General features: G+C 42.1%; 2 protein-coding genes across 4 annotated transcripts; both read right to left on the bottom strand.

The window, feature by feature from the left end:
• Window positions 1-79: 79 nt before the first annotated feature.
• npffr1l1 (neuropeptide FF receptor 1 like 1) lies at window positions 80-2,867 on the bottom strand. The gene is given in 7 exon segments (XM_083567885.1): window positions 80-371; window positions 606-1,346; window positions 1,348-1,427; window positions 1,429-1,735; window positions 1,967-2,066; window positions 2,603-2,784; window positions 2,786-2,867. Coding segments are annotated over 6 exon segments (1,005 nt in total). The 5' UTR covers window positions 2,854-2,867; the 3' UTR covers window positions 80-371; window positions 606-1,078.
• Window positions 2,868-4,241: 1,374 nt separating this feature from the next.
• letm2 (leucine zipper-EF-hand containing transmembrane protein 2) lies at window positions 4,242-14,286 on the bottom strand. Of its 3 annotated transcripts, none has more exons than XM_083567875.1 (11): window positions 13,453-14,286; window positions 12,835-13,399; window positions 11,929-12,343; window positions 11,099-11,242; window positions 9,489-9,629; window positions 9,151-9,354; window positions 8,942-9,061; window positions 8,652-8,771; window positions 7,558-7,650; window positions 6,466-6,531; window positions 4,242-6,184 (listed from the first exon to the last, which is right to left on the bottom strand). In XM_083567875.1, the coding sequence occupies exons 2-11, from the start codon at window positions 12,879-12,881 to the stop codon at window positions 6,131-6,133; spliced, it is 1,404 nt and encodes a 467-aa protein (XP_083424001.1). In that variant the 5' UTR covers window positions 12,882-13,399; window positions 13,453-14,286; the 3' UTR covers window positions 4,242-6,130. The 3 variants fall into 3 exon arrangements, with proteins under 3 accessions (XP_083424001.1, XP_083424000.1, XP_083423999.1); XM_083567874.1 differs by having other exon boundaries at window positions 12,835-12,908; window positions 13,767-14,286; XM_083567873.1 differs by having other exon boundaries at window positions 12,835-12,908; window positions 13,896-14,285.
• Window positions 14,287-19,323: the final 5,037 nt, after the last annotated feature.

The following is a 19,323-nucleotide window of genomic DNA, read 5'->3' as shown; positions in this document are numbered from 1 at the left end:
CACACACACACACACACACACACAGTGCTTCACTTCATTAAACAAAAAACGTGTTGCATACCACAAATGAAACGTCAGTTTATTATTAGTTTCTATGAAACACTGTGGTTTGTCCAAGTTTGTAATCATGAACATGAGGCAGGTCTCTGGTTTTAGGAATAAAAAAGGTTTTACTTGTTACAGACACCAGGGAAATTCTTTCTTTGCATATCGCAGCTTGTTAGGAAATTGTGGTCAGAGGAGGGTCAGCCATGATACAGCGTCCCTACAGCAGAGAGAGATAAGGGCCTTCCTCAGGGGCCCGGCAGAAGCAGTACAGGTGCTTGAACCACCCACATTACAATCAGAGCCTTTTCCAGTCTTTATCAAATCTGCTTGTTATTTTCTGAAAATAAACACTTATTATTTTGTTTTAGAATTTTTAGGCAGATACAAATGACTATAAAATTCTTTTAATCTCTAGAAATACAAATGTCAGACCTGCGCTGTCATCTTAATAGATATTTAATTCATTAAATTTCTGTAATCACACTTCAAATTCCACCCAGAAGAGTGAACTTTATTATACCAGCAAATGTTGAATGAGATGTTCAAAAAGCACATACCAATCGTATGGTCAGGTGTCCACAAACTTTTGGCCGTACACATTTGTGTATTGGGTTACAAAAAGCTCTCTGTTTTTCTTTCTCTCTATTTCAAATAACGAAACTTCATTATTTATGCAATAAACTTCACATGGAATGATCCGGAAGATTCTTCACTCCATTCAGCCGCTGTTTACAGAAACATGGTGCAACACAGACGAGTGTGAAAGAATCAATAAAGTGCAAGACAATAAATACTGAAAAATACAGAACTGAACACCAAATACACAGGAACATAAATACCCAGATCAGAGGCAGTAAACTGCACATTAGAGTCAATTCATTCATTCTGTACATAAAAGTCCAGGACGTGTCTAAATGTCTACACACTGATAGATTCAGTTAGTAAAATACTGTACATGAGAAATGTTCTTCATTAAACGTGTTTTGATTCAAGGTGTATGTAATATACAAGGATGAAAATGTTCACAAGATCAGGAAACGTCTGATACACTACTACTTCTTCTTCTTCTTTCAGCTTCTCCCGTTAGGGGGCGCCACAGCGGATCTTTATTGGCGAACCGTCTGCAATGCGAGACGAGTAGCTGCGGATCACATCTTCGCCAGGAGACAGCAGCCTGAAAACCTCGCTGGAAGTTCTCATTGAAGAATCCGTAGACGATGGGGTTGATGGCACTGTTGAAGAACGCCAGCCAGTGTGCAACAGGAAACAAGAAGCTGCTCAGGAAGTCAATTTGCTGGCCATAGCACCATGAACAGCGCAGCCACCGTGATCAGCATCTTTATCACTTTCAGACGCCGGCTGTTCTGGCTCAGATTTCCCCAAAAGCTTAAAGGCGATGCAGCCGTACATGATGCTGATGAGCACCAAGGGCAGGAGGTACACATGGACAAAGATGGTGGTGGTATAGACACGCCTCATGCCAGAGCGAGGCCAGACCTCATAAAACACGAACAACAGATAAGTCTTGTTTTCGTGCACCATGTACACGTGGTCCAGCTGGATCACGGTCAGAGTCGCAGATGAAGGGAAAATGATTGCGAAAGCCAGAAGCCAGATGAAAAAGATGAAGAGGAGAGCAGTGACAGGCCTCAGGCGGTGATGAAACGGAAAAACAATACCTGTATATCTTTGCAAATAAAGAAACATGACCATGAATTAGACAGGAGTGTTAATGATCATTTATTCTTAGCACTGTTTTATGCTCCGTCATGTTCCATGCAGCACTCATGCAGCATTTGTAAAAATGTGTGTTTGATCCTGCTTTCATTCCGACTGTTCTCTTCTTACAAATGCACATGGGAAACAAAGACGTTTCTGTAGAGCGCTGTTATAAAAACACTGAGACCAGAGTCTTTACCTGTCCACTGCTGTAGCGACGAGAGTGAAGACGGACGCAGACACAGACATGCCCTGGATCAGATTACTGACAGTGCAGGTCGTCTGACTGAATGGCCAACCTGCACACACACACACACACACACACACACACACACACACACACACACACACACACACACACACACACACACACACAGAAATTCAGTTGTCATTGTAAAAAAAACAAATTAATGACTAAATCCTGCCCTTGCAGACAAATGGAGGTCAAAGACATGTTTATTTTATGACATTTTTTTATACCTTCCAAAAAAATCTCCCAGGCGAGCAGTGACCTAAAAAATGTCCAGTTTGACACAGAAAAGGTTCAATGACCAGAAAATTTAGATTCTTACACAACCGGCCCCCTGACCTACAACCCCTCTGGAAATTAGTGCTCACCAAAAGACAGACAGATCAGCAAAAAGACAGACAGACACACATTTTACCAGACAGACCAACAGATGGACCAATGGATGGACGGACAGACAAACACATAGACAGACACACAGATGGACAGACAGATACACACACACACAGACAGAACTAAGATGGACAGACAGACAAACAGATGGACAGACGGACAGACAGACATATAAACAGACACTGTGGTGATTACCTGTGATAAGGCTGTCGATCAGCGTGGTTGGCACACAGACCACACCCACGAGCAGGTCGCTAACGGCGAGGTTGAGGATGAAGAGGTTGGTGATGGAGCACATGTTTTTGTTGGTCAGAATCAGCACACACACCAGCATGTTGCCCCAAACACACATCACACACACGAGTGTGTACAGCAGACCGACTGAGTGCCATTCCAGCTGAGTGCATGTAGTACGGCAACAGAGTCACGTTGGGGACAAACTCCATCGTCCTTTTCACATCAGAGCTGTTCATCACTGATCACAGAGAGACAGAGAGACAGAGAGACAGAGACAGTGTGACCTGACAGGACATGAATGGCATGATACAGATGTGAACAGTCATATAGACGCAAACGAGAAGAAGAGAGAAAGACCGCTAATTATTAGTAGTAGTAGTAGAAGTAGTAGAATAAATCCTACTAATAAATACTACTACTACTACTACTACTAATAATAATAATAATAATGTTTTTAAAAGTGCTTTGCTCGGCTCCAGCGCCACACAGTGGTAATAAGCTGTAAAGCAAACTGTGATGAATTGCTGCCAGGACAATGCTGCAGACTTCACAATGCTGAACTTGTGACTATGATCTTCTATTACTAGTAATAATTTGTGAACAGATTCCGACCACATTTGCAGTGAGATGACGAGGAGTATAAAGTGCAAGACATTTTATTACCGCTGAAGTGGAAGTGCACTCAATAACTGATTGGAGAGAGTCCAGAGCTGCAGAGGGACATTGTGGTCGTCCAATAGATTTTTATTGGATTTTCATCAAACAGCAGATCAGACTGGAGTTTATTCATTACGTATTGTAACCATTAATATAAAAAACCACAAATAAACATGATTGAGTATTTATATTAGACTTTACTTCCTTACAATAAAGTACTATTAGTGTTACAGGCATTGCAGCATGGATACAGCATTTTACTTTAAGCAAAAAACATGCTTTTCTCAACATTATTACCCGGAAGTGGTGTATTAAGTAAACATTTAAACACAAAGAATTTCGGTGAATTTTACGCAGGGTAATTGTAAAGCTGTATTTCATAAATTCAGCCACTAGGTGTCGCTGATGCACTGTATTAGAGCGCTTTTGTTGTACGGTTTATATTGTCGATTCCGATGGTTTTGAATGAACTTTATATTATTTTTAGAGATTCATAATCAGTAAAATACATTGAACTCATTTTATTTCACATTTCACCTAAAGATTTTGACCGATACCCGAACTAGAAAGAAACTACATACAGCCGTGTAGAGCTGTGCAATATCGTATCGTTCATCATATCCCGGTACAATTCCTCCACATGATAAAAACAATATTACGATAATGACGATTTTATTTTATTTTTTTCCCACAAAAACATATATCATGAGATATAGTGCTAAAGAAGTCCTGGAAGCAAAGATGGAGAAAGTTGTAGAGTGATGCAGTAGTAGAGAAGAAAATTGTTTTATTAGACGCAATAACTATAATAATGTCAATTGGACTGTAATTACTTATGAAGAACATGAAAAAGGTTTGCTCTGGACGTGCACTTCACCAGGGGAATCTGATGAGGTGATAAGCATCAAGTTTAACATGAGAGGAAAAAACTGCACCAAAAGAAAGGCATGATTTTTTTATTATTATTTCCCTGCTCAGCACAGCAGATGTTAACTGTACACCTTATCACCTTATATTTCAATATAACAGTGTAAAAATAAACATCATTTAAATGATGCTAGTTTCATTGCCCATACTTTCTCCCATTAATAGAAAGTGGGCGGGGCTTACCATTAATGCCACCTCACCGTATACATCTGCTCACTCAAAGCCTTCCCTGTACACTTTAATCAAAACTATGCATATTATACTGAAGCTCTTTAACATACAAAACCAATCAAGTCTGCTCATTTGAATATTAGGCCACGCCCACATGACAATTAGATTCCGCTTCCAACACTGTCTCAGAGATTCAGACATGCAAGAGCATGTTTATTCAGCATCATACAATATGCACGCACACACACACACACACACACACACACACGTATTATATGTATTTCTGCAGTTACAGTAACAGGTTTTTCCGTAAAGCCGAGTGAGAAAATAAGGAAGCGAAACTGAAATAAAATAATCATCTGCAAGTGTTGATCTGGAGATAAAATGGTGACATTTAACTGATTTTAGGTTTAGAGTGATGGTTATATGATCAAGAACATCACCCAAATTTCAGTCTCTAATGATCCATTAAAAGGTCGTAGAGCAGAAGTGTGAAAGGAGAGACATGGAGTATATCAGTAGGAGAATGCTGAGGATGGAGCCACCAGGAAGGCGGAAAAGAGGAAGACCAAGAGGAGGTTTATGGATGTGGTGAGGGAAGACATGGAGGTAGTTGGTTTGAATGAAGCAGATGTAGAGGACAGGGGGGGGATGGAAACGGATGATCCGCTTTGGCGCCCCCTAAAGGGAGCAGCCGGAAGAGCAAGCGTGTGAATATTTTTCCCCCTTAAAGGGCCGGTGTGGGTGCAGGTTTTCATTCCAACCAAAGGACCATTAGCTTTAAACAGGTAGAATTCAACAGTATGGTTTCAAAATATAAAAATATTTAACATCTACATCATTCTATAATATCTCACACGTCCATACTGTAAATACTGTTACAAATTGTTAATAAATACTGTTTGCACAAAACGACTCCAAATTGCTGTGGTTTTATTGTGGTGTAAGTTTGGAAATATTTTCCTTTATTTGAGAGCAAAAACGAAATCCGCAGCGGCGTTAGATCTCAACGATCTCACCGCCGAACTGAGCAATGCATCAAATATATAAAGCTTTTGAAATCCCCAAACAAAGAAAGTTCTTGCTATTTTCGGTCTCACAAGACTCCTGATTACTGCTTTAAACAATCTCTACAATTTATTTTACATCCATATTAAATTTATGTACAAACACTGATCTTTACACAGTGAAAAGGGCAGCCGATGTTTTTCCTGTTACATAAAAAAATCAGCTTTTGTGTGTGCGCTAATTTACGAAACATACAGGTCTAAAAAGTCGAGAGCTCTACTGAAAGTTGGATTATTTCATCCTGTGATGCCTGAGAATTCAAAATAAATGAGTCGACTTGACATTTGGGTTCGCAAAATAAAAATAAAGAGCATGACTGATTCTCAGGCGTGCAGGTTAAACGTGGCCCGGCCACGTCTCCGAGATAGAAGCGTGTCTTCAGGATCATTCAATGTACACCATAAGAATTCATTCTGTAGCTCTGAGTCCGTAGGCACATTTCTCCAACTCTCTCCTCAAATCAAGTTCTCTTCTTTCTTTCTTTCTTTCTCTTATAAATGGGAAAAAAGAAATAATAGGCCACGACGTGCTGGACGAGGGCATAGGCTCATCAGAGTCCATCGCCAAGATCAGGAGTGTGTGTGTGTGTGTGTGTGTGTGTGTGTGCCCCCTCATGTCATGTGCTGCACATGAGGAAGATGAGAAATTTCCAGGAGAAGCTCGTCAAAGTCCATTTGCACTCATCTTGGATTTCTGTGCCATTTCTGCACCTTTAGCCTGATAATAAAAGACGTGTAAATTAGTGACACAGCAGCTGTACTGTATTTTCTAACTTTGTGTGTAGGTCTGATATTAGCAGCGATTTCTGATGAGACTTCGAGATAAAAAGGTGAATAAATCTGTAATAACGTTTCTGTCCTGCTCCGGCAGGTTAAAGTAGAATTAACAGCTTTATACAGATCACACAAAGTGGATTGCTGAGGATTCTGGAAGCTTTACTGCAGTTAATGAACGATAAAGCGATGTGGTGTGGAAGTTAAAGCTGATCTTCAACTTACATGGATTAACTGAGCCTCAGGAGACGGCATTTCCAAATCACTCTGTTTCTCCGACAGTTCCTCCTCCTGACACACACAGGAACCATGTGAGTATTATTTACAATATTATATGTATGTAATGACACAGAAATGCACACGACACTTTAAATGGTTCTTTCACTCCAAACTCGTGATGGGAAGATCGGATCATTTTAGTGACTCGGTTCATCAAAAACGAATCTTTTTGGCGAATCATTTAGTTCATTCGGTTCCTTTGTTCAGAAATAAAATAAAATGTTAGATTTTTAATAAGCAGATCCTCCAACAAGACGGTTTTGAGTTCTTTCGTCACACAAGTCCCATAATTATTGTAGCAATAACGTCAAGATTCGGACAAAAAAACAAAACAACGAATCTATTAAATTGTGTTGCGTCTTTGGGAGTCACGTGACAAAAGAACGAACGACTCGGACCAAAGACCTCATGTGATGAACCACTCAGTTCTGTTTGATGTATATACCCTTAACCTAAAGCACTTAAAACCAAAAAGCCTTGAAATAAGACAATATCTCTATGACCAAAAGTATTGGAACACCTGACTTTTCCACCCATATGTGGTTCTTTCCCAAACTGTTCCACAAAGTTGAAGGCACACAATTCTATAAAGCAGCTTTGGATGTGGTATCAGAAAATACTTCCTTCACTTGAACTAGGAGACCCAAACCTGCTCCAGTATGATGATGCTCCTGTGCACAAAGCCAGCTCCATGAAGATCTGCTTTACATGGATTGGAATGAAAGATCTCTGAGCTATAAACCCTACTGAACACTGTCGAAAAAAATTTAAACACTGACTGAGCACCATTGCGTTGAATCTCCACAAAATCTAGTGGAACATCTTCCCAAAAGTGTGGAGCTCATTATAACAGCAAATGGAGACTAAATGTGGAATGGGATTAAAAAAAAAAAAAAAAAAAAAAAAAAGGAGCACATATGAAGCTTATGGTCAGATGTCCACAAACTTTTGGCCATATAGATAGCTGTATATTGTATAATTATTGTGAAAATGTTCTGTAGGATCTCGTCTAGGGGAGTTCATTCCAGGCTCACTGACCTTGCTGTCCTTGATGATGGGGGCAGAGTCAATCAGCATCTCCACAGAAGAGGAAATTGACTTTGCTGTGGCTTCAGTCTCAATAGGAGGTTTCTATTGCACACACACACACACACACACACACACACACACACACACACACACACACACACACACACACACACACACACACACACACACACACACAGGTCACATTAGATAAAATTCAGCTGAAGTCTGAGACATCTAATCAGTTGTGTGTGTGTATAGAGCAGTAAGTGGTGTGTTTTAAAGTAGAGCAGATTGATTATTGTAAATAGGCCTGTAAGTGTGAGCTTGTGTATTAGAATAAAGTACATCATGACTAAATAAATCCGTGAACCATCTGTTAAACATTTCCTCTGCTCTCTGAATTAACTTGAATTTATCATTGTCGATTTCTACAAAATCTAGTGGAACATCTTCCCAGAGTTGAGGATTCCTTAGTATGAATTCCTAGCTGAAGTCAGGTTTTCTTCAGGTGGTTTCCTTGTAATCAGAACATACATGTTACGACTCAAGGTACTTTTAATCGTTTAGGTCAAAATCCATACCGATAGTTTTTCCGAGTCGCGTCTGCGCAGGTTGGCTAACATTATACAATACGAGAGCGGCCTCTAGAGGCGAATGTTGTTAGTTTTAAAGCTAGGCTGCATGCTGTACCTCACTCATGTTAGTCCATGGTGCATTAAATAACTTAAATATGAGATTTAAATTAGACTCCATTCCAATCCATCGGTTGACCTCCAGTTATGACCATCAGTCATATACAGCATTAGATCAGGAATGTTACCTGTGCATTGCATCACTACTGATATTTATTGGCAACCGAACTATAAATATATTTCCTCCCATCTTTCTCAAGAAAATCAGAGAATGTGTTATCTAGTACACCATGAATTATTTATTTCCTCTCTTACTGTATGGATGTTACCTTTACATCTTCTCTTTATATAATCCTGTATCATTTGCTGGTTTGATGCTACAGAAACAAGAAAGACACACTAAACTGCACCTGGTTTACAGGTGTGTAAGCAATCGCTCTGAATCTTCTGTACGGTTTAAACCACACCTACCTCCAGTTTGGGAACGGGAGGAATAATGGGAGGTTTAGGTTTAAGGTCCGTCAGGTACATGGCTCTGGAAAGCAGCAGCAAAGATGGCGGAACGTTTTCTTTTAAATGCAGGTCCAGCCACTGTAACACACACACACACACACACACACACACACACACTATGACATTAATTATATAACCACTGCACACCTCCTTATCAGACAGATATTTACTCAGTATGGTGTAGATCCGTTCCCATCAATTGGTTTATAAAGCATACACCATTTATTCCTGAGGTGTGGTTGATGTACCTGTTGCAGTTGTTCTCGTAACTGATCTGTGGTGAGACCGAGAGATCTCATCCCTCGACTCCTACACGCAGCCTGAAGTTCTGTAACAGTCATCACTGAGACTCCTTCCTTTGAGATCATCTAAACAAAGAAATCATGAATAGAGTTTTTTTTAAATCACCCATGCCACAGGTAAGGACCTACAGACAGAGAAGCACAGAATTCTGCACCTCGTCGTCGGTTTTGATGTTGCGCAGCTGCATCATGAGCTGAAAGCGCAGCAGGTTGTTGGTGCCAATGGGCTGCAGCTCCAGCAGCTTACACAGAGCCACAAGCTGGGGGCGCTCCAGATATTCCAGCGTCAGTTCATCCTCAAAGAGCTTGGAGAACTTCACAATATCCTTTGTGCTGGGATGCTCGCCCGTGTGTCTCACCTGGACAGAACATCCAGAGAGGCACTTTAAACACGGGTGTTCTTATTCCTGGTAGAATACGACGCTATTTTACGGGAGGTGTTGAGGCAAACAGGTTCGTCCCGTTTTTAATTGACCGACTTCAGTTCTTGTACCTGCTGTACGTAAGTGGAGAACTTCTGCGTCTCGTTTCCTCCCACGGCCGCTTTGTTTCTTTGAGCCATCTCAGCAATCGTCTCCTGAAGAAACTTTGCCAGCTCCAGTTTGGCTGCAAGTCCCTTCTTCTGCTTTTCCTCCTACTCCCACAATTAAACATATAAGCAACGAAATTTCATCTGGTTTTTATCTAAACATGCATGAATTAACGATTATATTGTGAATACAGCATGCTATATCACACACAACATATTATTATTATTACTACTACATCATTTTAGCCACCACAAACTATTTAAACTCATTCCATCAACCAGAACCAGCTCATTCAGAGCAAGCCTCTCTCCGTCTGCCTGTCTCGCTCTCTCTCGCGCTCTCCGTCTGCCTGTCTCGCTCTCTCTCGCGCTCTCCGTCTGCCTGTCTCGCTCTCTCTCGCGCTCTCCGTCTGCCTGTCTCGCTCTCTCTCGCGCTCTCCGTCTGCCTGTCTCGCTCTCTCTCGCGCTCTCCGTCTGCCTGTCTCGCTCTCTCTCGCGCTCTCCGTCTGCCTGTCTCGCTCTCTCTCGCGCTCTCCGTCTGCCTGTCTCGCTCTCTCTCGCGCTCTCCGTCTGCCTGTCTCGCTCTCTCTCGCGCTCTCCGTCTGCCTGTCTCGCTCTCTCTCGCGCTCTCCGTCTGCCTGTCTCGCTCTCTCTCGCGCTCTCCGTCTGCCTGTCTCGCTCTCTCTCGCGCTCTCTCCGTCTGCCTGTCTCGCTCTCTCTCGCGCTCTCTCCGTCTGCCTGTCTCGCTCTCTCTCGCGCTCTCTCCGTCTGCCTGTCTCGCTCTCTCTCGCGCTCTCTCCGTCTGCCTGCCTCTCTCTCTCTCGCGCTCTCTCCGTCTGCCTGCCTCTCTCTCTCTCGCGCTCTCTCCGTCTGCCTGCCTCTCTCTCTCTCGCGCTCTCTCCGTCTGCCTGCCTCTCTCTCGCGCTCTCTCCGTCTGCCTGCCTCTCTCTCGCGCTCTCTCCGTCTGCCTGCCTCTCTCTCGCGCTCTCTCCGTCTGCCTGCCTCTCTCTCGCGCTCTCTCCGTCTGCCTGCCTCTCTCTCGCGCTCTCTCCGTCTGCCTGCCTCTCTCTCGCGCTCTCTCCGTCTGCCTGCCTCTCTCTCGCGCTCTCTCCGTCTGCCTGCCTCTCTCTCGCGCTCTCTCCGTCTGCCTGCCTCTCTCTCGCGCTCTCTCCGTCTGCCTGCCTCTCTCTCGCGCTCTCTCCGTCTGCCTGCCTCTCTCTCGCGCTCTCTCCGTCTGCCTGCCTCTCTCTCGCTCTCTCCGTCTGCCTGCCTCTCTCTCGCGCTCTCCGTCTGCCTGCCTCTCTCTCGCGCTCTCCGTCTGCCTGCCTCTCTCTCGCGCTCTCCGTCTGCCTGCCTCTCTCTCGCGCTCTCCGTCTGCCTGCCTCTCTCTCGCGCTCTCCGTCTGCCTGCCTCTCTCTCGCGCTCTCCGTCTGCCTGCCTCTCTCTGTCTGCCTGTCTCTCTCTGTCTGCCTGTCTCTCTCTGTCTGCCTGTCTCTCTCTGTCTGCCTGTCTCTCTCTGTCTGCCTGTCTCTCTCTGTTCTTAGAAAGCTCAAATCTGATTAGTGAATACTTGCCTTTTTGGATTCTGTCTCAAAAGTAGAAGGAAGCATTTCAGGGAAAAGCTTCAGGAAGACAGGAAGCAGAAACTCCATGAAGGGGACAATGATGAACACCACAAAGGGGACGAGACGGAACAAGTCTGCACACGTCCTCATCAACTGCAAAAACGAGGAGGGGGGACAGGTTAGCATCAAATGTTAAACGAAGCATGATGGGGTAATCAGAAACCAATACCTCAGGGTTTCACTTCATTTCCTAAACAACCTTTTGTTATGTAAAAAGTTCAGCAAAGGAATTAACAAAGGGTCCCTATCAGGTTGGACTACTGGTGACTATTTCGGAGCCGGTGCAGGTCTATTAATGACGTTCAACAGTCATGTGTGTGGTACAATTTATTCTAGATATAGGGAGCACACAGAGTTCACACTAATCAGACTACAGAGTGCAATTCTAATTAAAGTCTATAACAGGTACGTCGTGCCCTGCTGCCAAACTGATGAGCAGCATTCTTTAGTAAAATGCATGTGAATGGACAAATAGGAAAAGAATAAATTACTAGAAAAAAACTAATATTCTTCTGTCTTTTAGTGCTGAATGAGTCTCATTGCTCCAGTGGAGTCTGACTTACTGGATCCACCAGTTGATGACCCCTAATCTAGTCTGAATCCTTAATATCTAAAGGCTATAAATGCTTTAAGTTCTGGAGAGAGGACTAGAGGGATGTTAAAGTGAGTTTAATACAACAATTCTGGTTACTGCTGAACCAAATCCTGCTGAACAAAGAGCTAAGTGCTGAAGATCACTGCCTGTCCTTCACTGCGTGTGTAAATTGCCCTGAACGTACCCGCCTCCTCTCCCTGCGGGTGAGCTGTTGTCCGTGCAGCAGCCTCCACACCATGCGGCCGGCGATGTTCGTATCGATTCCCAGCAGCCGGAAGCCATGATAGTAATGTTTAAGCTCGTCCAGCACTCTCTGACCCACAGATTTACGAGCCAAGGCTTTGTTGGGCTCGGGAACAACATCCACCTTCACCTGCTCGCCTTCGGAGGGAGTGTTCTTTACTTCCTGGAGCCAAGCGCAGGAGGAGTGAAGGGTCCGAGAGCGGATGTGGAAGGTGTGTGGAGTGGGAGTGTGGGAGATGTGAAGGTAGAGCGGTTTGGGAGCACTGTGGGACGAGAGCTCCAACGTGGAGATGTGATAACGGATACAGGAAGAGGAGAGAGGACAGCCATGCCGCTTGGAGAGAAAATACGATCCCCTGAGGAACAAAAAAAGATTTTGGAGGTAGAAAATACATAATTTGAGGACCAACTTGCAGTTATAATAAAAATAATAAATAAAAAGTATTCCAAGATATGTAGAGAAAAACTGGAGGTGGAGAAAAAGAAGGGATTTCTGTACAACTGCATGAGTGTTCCTTAAAAAACATGGTTATGTTATGAATATGAGAGATGATGAAGAGGTGATTCCCACATGAAACATTAAACATGAATCTGAAAGTAAAACCAATTGATTGTTACATTGATTGTAATAAATATTTGACACCATATTACACACGGTGTAAAGATAAAGGGGCTGGAACACCTCCTCAAGATATATGACACACGGCTTTAGAAACACGTGCCCTTAATTCTAGATTAGATCACAGCCTAAATACATTACAGATGATCTGAAGCATGTAGTCACGTGAGTGAATCGAGGCAGTGATTAAACAGCTAAATGAATCTGAACATCGAAACTTCGCCTCACCTGGATCTTGTGAATGCGAACACCACCTGGGAGCTGAAGACGGTCATGATGACGTCACACCGCACGTCGTCCAGCTGAAACAAAAACAAACAACAAACCCAGACAGAACGTGTTTAGAGGCGGGGGAGGAGGGGGAAATCCAGAGTAATTAACCAGTTAAGTGTCTGGTCCTGGAGCAGCTTTCAGTTTCTGGTGGACAATAAACACGCTGCTATAATGACGTTTTAAAGGATCACGTGACCCAAAGCGGCTTCATGGGCGCGTGCGTGTGTCAGGTTGCGGCTCGCAGAGTTTGTAACAACTTCGAATAGCTGGAGGACAAACATGCCTGCTGTTTAATGCGACGTGAAATACAAGCAAGTCTGCGGCATGCATCTAAGCAAGTGTCTTGTTCATCTCTACAGGTGTCACAGATGTTGCATGCATCTCTAAAGGTGTTTCGACAGCAATGTTTCCACCCAGAAAAAGAAACTAAATAATTTGGACACATGACAATCACTAGTGGGAAAAGATCATGGTCATTTGGGAGTCGGTTCCCTCTTCCCAATTCAAAGCACTACATGCACTGAGTCATTTGGGAGTCGGTTCCCTCTTCCCAATTCAAAGCACTACATGCACTGAGTCATTTGGGAGTCGGTTCCCTCTTCCCTATTCAGAGCACTACATGCACTGAATCATTTGGGAGTCGGTTCCCTCTTCACCGTTCTGTACACTACAGTACACACCGGTTTCCCACAGCCTACACAGAGCGCTGTATATTTCTATAATTTATTCGCTCCCACAACAAAAAATCTATTCAAACTGTATCGATTTTTTTTATCGTTCAAAAAATTATACGTACTGAGAATTATAAAATGGACTGATCCCAATTGGATATGTAGCAGATTAAATAGGCTATGACGTGCTGTTATTGTCATGTAGAAGTAGTGCACCTTTCTAGGGAGGACACGCTGATTTGGGATTCGGCCTGTTGCAGCGGTACTCTGTGAGGGGAATCTCGTAAACAACCAGAGAGAGAAAGTGGACACTTGAGCGAGAAGGAAGAATAAAGAAATAAATACCAGGTTGCAACTTGGAGTGTATTTGGGGAAAAAAGTCCTTGTTGTTAGACGGAAGTCATTTGATTTGGCTGAGAGAAAAATGGAGTTTGTCTCTGCGCGATAACGTTATGAGGGTCAAATCTCTCCCCCGGATTCCATGCGGCGTAGCAGCGAAAACGATTCCTCTGGAAATTATTTGATCCATTCAGGATAATCGGTGACTCCCTCTCGCGTTATCCTTGTCTCCTGTTTTGTTAAACACAACTCTAGTGGTGATGAATCCGGTATTAAATTGACCGAAACAAAGAAAGATAACAAACACGGACGACTTCTCCCCTCAGCCTGCCCAGTCACTACACTTAACCCGATACCAACAACTGCGATGCCCGGATGAGGGACGAACCTGAGTTCGATTGACAGATAAAACGACCAATTGGCATGCGCTTTAGAAAAACGCTGAGTGACGATTGGCTAACAGGCTGTCAGGAGGTTTTCACGTCAGATTCAAAAAATCAGCGTTGTGATTGACAAGCAAAACAGCCAATAGGATTGCGGAAATGTATACGACGGGTGATGATTGGCCGATCACTTCTCATAGACCAGAACATGCCATACACAGCTGGTATAGTACAATGACGTAAGCGTCATAGCCTCCTAAGTGACTGATCTCAGACCTGCACCGGCGCCGTATTTGAGAGAAAAACTGTGAAAAACTGTTCTGGAAACAGATGTTAATAAATATAGTTAAAAATGGCTCTTGAAGTCAATTTACGCAGACGGCGGTGTGGTTTTGATGCCCAAAGCAACCACACACACACACACACACACAAACTCATATTTTCAGGTGTGTGATTGGGATTTTTGAACTTATAATTATTCCCTGTCATGGAAAAGAAAATGACATGACCAAAATGTAAAGATGTAAACGTAACATTACCAAGTGCTATTTTTGCCCATTTTTTCCGTGCATTACGGTTTTCCTGGGAATTTGAAATGAAGGCAAATTGTGTGTTTTTGTGCAAATCTCCACGCAAAAGAAAACAAAAGTATAAATGATTCATGGAAAAGCGTAACAACTGTTTTGAACTGTTTTGGCAAGTTTTCCTCACAATGTAATTAAACTCTTCCTTTGACAGAGACTTACAGAACCACACCAAAGGTCTATCCTGATGGGGAATCCCCATGATACTGTGCAGTGCATTTGTAGTGCATGAACCTGAAGCTAAGGGAGTAAAATTGTTCATGTTTTCTATATTGAGGATCTCAGTCTTACCTGTCAACACTAACCAGTCTGAAACGTGAACATGTTTATGTAGGAGAGGGAAGATAAAGTTCATGATAATATTGCTACGTGTACCAGGGGAGGCACATGTTAGCCTTGACAGATGGGTGGGAATTAGTAGGTAAACATGTTGAAGAAGGAAATGAGGCAAAAACAGCAATAACAACAAAACTGTATCCTGATGTTTATACATATAGGTGTGGATTGAATGGTCTTCGGCGTAGTTTAAAGACAGACAGCGTTAATGATTTGTGTCAACGTGTACAGGGTACATATGAAACCAGTTATACAGCCAGTGGAAATAACACAGTCAAGAGCGTGACTCTTTCAGCCCACAGCTTAAAATATCTAACTCAGCATGTGCTTTAAAGGTGTGTGTGTGTGTGTGTGTGTGTGTGTGTGTGTGTGTGTGTGTGTGTGTGTGTGTGTGTGTGTGTGTGTGTGGGAGGGAGAGAGCTTATCAAAACTTTAGAGCAATATAATTCAAACCTATTAGCTCAAACCTAGACACTTTACATATCAGTGTTTCTCTGCTGATGCAGGTGATGATCTGATATAGTTTATATTTTATGTGTGCAATATGTAGCAGACAATACATGAAAATAAAGCTGTTGCTTTAAGCAATTAGACTGCGATTTGGCCACTCTGAGGCCCCTAACAGGCGTTCAATCACGTCAGCATTTGATTGGATGATCAGAGAGCGACACTCGTCAGATCTCACAACCTCCATTTGTAGCAAACTGCACAATTTCCAATTTAGTTTCCAATTTTAGTAGCTGTTTTTTTGTTGAATGACAGAGGATAAGAAACCGATTTGGATGCAGAATCACGTACAAGGACATTTACAAGACAGACCTTTTATGTAGAATTTGCACAAAAACACACAATTTGCCTTCATTTCAAATCCCCAGGAAAACCGTAATGCACTGAGAAAATGCAGGAAACCCCGGGGTGATGTGATGTGATGAGGTGGATATCTATGCTTCTGATAGAAAGACTACAGTATCATGGGGATTCCTATGATTGGGGAATGTTTGAATTTTTGATGTGTCAGGAGAACCTGTATCAGGATAGACCTTTGGTGTGGGTCTGGAAGTCTCTGCCAAATGCTGCCTAAGGAAGAGTTTTGGGTAAAATTGTGATCTGGTACTGAATTCACACTGCACAGAATCTTTAATCAGATCGTGAGGAAAAGTCACCAAAACAGTTCCATGGATCATTTATACTTTTGTGTTTTCTTTTGTGTAAACATTTGCACAAAAACACAAATTTTGCCTTCATTTCAAATTCCCAGGAAAACCGTAATGCACTGAGAAAATGCATGAAACCCCGGGGTGAATATCGCTGCTCCTGCTGGAGATGATGTATGTGGAGGTGCAGTTGTGGCTCCAGTGAAAGAAGACGTGTTGAATTGTGATCATTGGGTTTCTTGCTTTAATGATGACGTTCATTCTCACTGTGTGAGATTCCTGTGTGATGCAGCGCTCTGTTCTACTGCACTTCTCTATAATACTGATAGTTTCTGTAGCCGTGTCGTGATAATGATGGTATTAAGAGGTGGATTGATTCAGGTAGGACACCCTTCATATTAGTTATATTGGGTTGACAGAATTCACGGCATGCTGTTATTGGAAACTGATCAACTTCGAGGTAGTAGAAGTCATTCTGTTGATTATTTGTTTATTCCATGCTTATCTTATCTCCGTGCTCTAACCTCAGCTAGTGTTTAACTACCATTCAAGTGGATCTGCTGCACAAGAAAAAGAAATGCTGAGGTCAACGTTTACAGAACACATTTAAATAAATTATTAAATGCAAACTTTTTAAGCCACGCCGGAAGGTTTGAGCCCTGAGTCAGAACCTGAGTCTGAGTCAGCAGTTGTTATTATAGACATGCTCACAACTTTGTATCCCTCCGACATACTTTACCTTACAGATGCGGATGAGGTTCCCATTTGGAGTCTGGTTCCTCTGAAGGTTTCTAAGGGAGTTTTTCCTCATGGCTGATCATCAGGGATAAACACACATCGTTCATCTTAACTGATAAATTCTGTAAAGCTGCTTTGAGACAATGTCTGTTGTGAAAAGTGCAATAAAAATAGACTTGACTTTCTTTATTTAATTCCAACCCAATTAAAGTGTCTAAAATAGCGTGTAATAACAGCTGTCATATGAGCAATAAAAATATCATCAGGAAAGTAATACAAAAAAGACTTTGAAATATGTAACAGTAATGTAACAGTCTGAAGATTTCCTTTGACCAAACAAATGTTTGTTCCAGTTTATTTCCATTTTAAAAAAATCCTCCTTTAGCATGAAGAACAGTTTTACACTCTCAGCATCCGGACACTTCGTTTCTCCAAACGTTCAGCTAAATATTTTGATGTGTCTCTTGTAAAACTCACCATAGATGTTCTTCAGTGGTTGGAGATTCTTGTTGATCCCAGAGCAGTTCAGTAGGGTTCAGGTGCAGTGACTGGGCAGGTGGTTCCATGACAGACATCACTCCAGACATCTGTTTGTTCTCTGAACAACACTTACAGGACTCGGACGTATGCTTCGGCTCAGTTGGTTCTGATTTCGAAGCCGCAGTCCAGACAGGGATGCATTGCGTTGAAGTTTGGAATGGGAGCCATGATGGTTCATGTTTCAACCCTCCCTGCCACAAAACAACCCTTTTTACCGAGTGTGTTGTATAACAAATAGAACATGTGTGTCTCAAAAACCATTAAACTACAGTAGGTGCTTCTAACCTTTTCACAGGAACTGTAAATGTCAAACATCTGACATTTCAGAGAGAGTTTCAGCACCAACTTACATCCACAACACACAGTCAATAAATCATTTACATTTATAGCATTTGGCAGAGGTCCTTATCCAGAGCGATAACTGATCAGGTAAGGGGTTAAGGGCCTTACTCAAGGGCCCAGCAGTGGCACCTCGGAATTGCTGGGAATTGAACTTGTTACCTTCTGAGTCCTCTGTATCGAAATTAAATAAAAGTCTGATACTGTTGGAATTTATTGACCTTTCAATAAGTAAATAACGTGTGAGAGAGATGACCTTTATTACCCCATGAGCCAAATTCAATAAATATGGATTAATACACTGTGTTTCATTGATGTAAATATTGTAATGCATAAACAAATGTACAATGATTACAATGTACAATAAATAATTATATAGTTATACAGTGATGTGTTTCTCATGGAATGAGTCAACGTGAGATACGTGGAGTCTATAGTCAGGGTTGAAAAACTTCCCAGCATGCAATTTGATTTCTCGTAGAACAGCCAATCAGGAAGATTTCCTTTTAGTGCTAAACAGGGTTGCCAAATAAGATATTTAATATTATGGAGTAATTATAACTCTATAATAACATTACATTTATGGGAAGATTGTAGCTCAGTGGTGAAAGAATTGGACTTTGGATTGGAAGGCCACAGGTTCAAATCTCAACACCGCTGGGCCCCTGAGCAAGGCCCTTAACCCTCGCCTGCTCAGCTGAAAGTTGCACTGGATAAAAACGTCTGCCAAATGGTGTAAATGTAAATTTGAGTGGTAATTAGTAAACCTGGTTTATAGAGTGCATATGAATTGTTTAGTACGTGTTTGGTTATATTTAGCAATTCTACATGATAAAGTGGTTTTATTCTGTAATCCATTAATTTAATTTACTGTCAATTATTTATTGAATCAGGAAACCATCGCTGATTATTTATAATTATTTATGTTTAGTGCTATCTATCTATCTCTCTGTCTGTCTGTCTGTCTGTCTGTCTGTCTGTCTGTCTGTCTGTCTGTCTGTCTATCTATCTATCTATCTATCTATCTATCTATCTATCTATCTATCTATCTATCTATCTATCTATCTATCTATCTATCTCATACAGTCTCACTGCAGACCACAACAGCCAACTGTCATTTATTTTATGCATATTGTTAAACACTGGGACTGCACAACTCGAAATATTATTACACTCAGTACTATTGATTACTTGCACACTACATATTTTATTTTATTTTTTATTTTTTACATATTTTTGCACAACTACTGTACTGTAGGATTTACACTCTCTCTGTACACCTTCATCATACAATACATTTGTTTTTCTTGTGCCATAGAACGTACCTCATTCTAATATGTCATATGTGTCAAAGAGTATT

Source organism: Silurus aristotelis, assembly GCF_946808225.1.
Source record: "Silurus aristotelis genome assembly, chromosome: 18".
Taxonomy (NCBI): Eukaryota; Metazoa; Chordata; class Actinopteri; order Siluriformes; family Siluridae; genus Silurus; species Silurus aristotelis.
Note: the sequence above shows the minus strand (reverse complement) of the source record. Positions and strands in the feature narration are given on the sequence as shown.

What these genes read in the sequence shown, in the direction of transcription:
- letm2 (XM_083567875.1), bottom strand. Translation starts at nt 12,881, where the DNA reads ATGACCGTCTTCAGCTCCCAGGTGGTGTTCGCATTCACAAGATCCAG. An exon ending in TTCGCATTCACAAGATCCAG is followed by an intron (nt 12,344 to 12,834) that starts GTGAGGCGAAGT and finishes TTTGTTCCTCAG; the next exon opens with GGGATCGTATTTTCTCTCCA. An exon ending in TTGAGACAGAATCCAAAAAG is followed by an intron (nt 9,630 to 11,098) that starts GCAAGTATTCAC and finishes TTGTGGGAGTAG; the next exon opens with GAGGAAAAGCAGAAGAAGGG.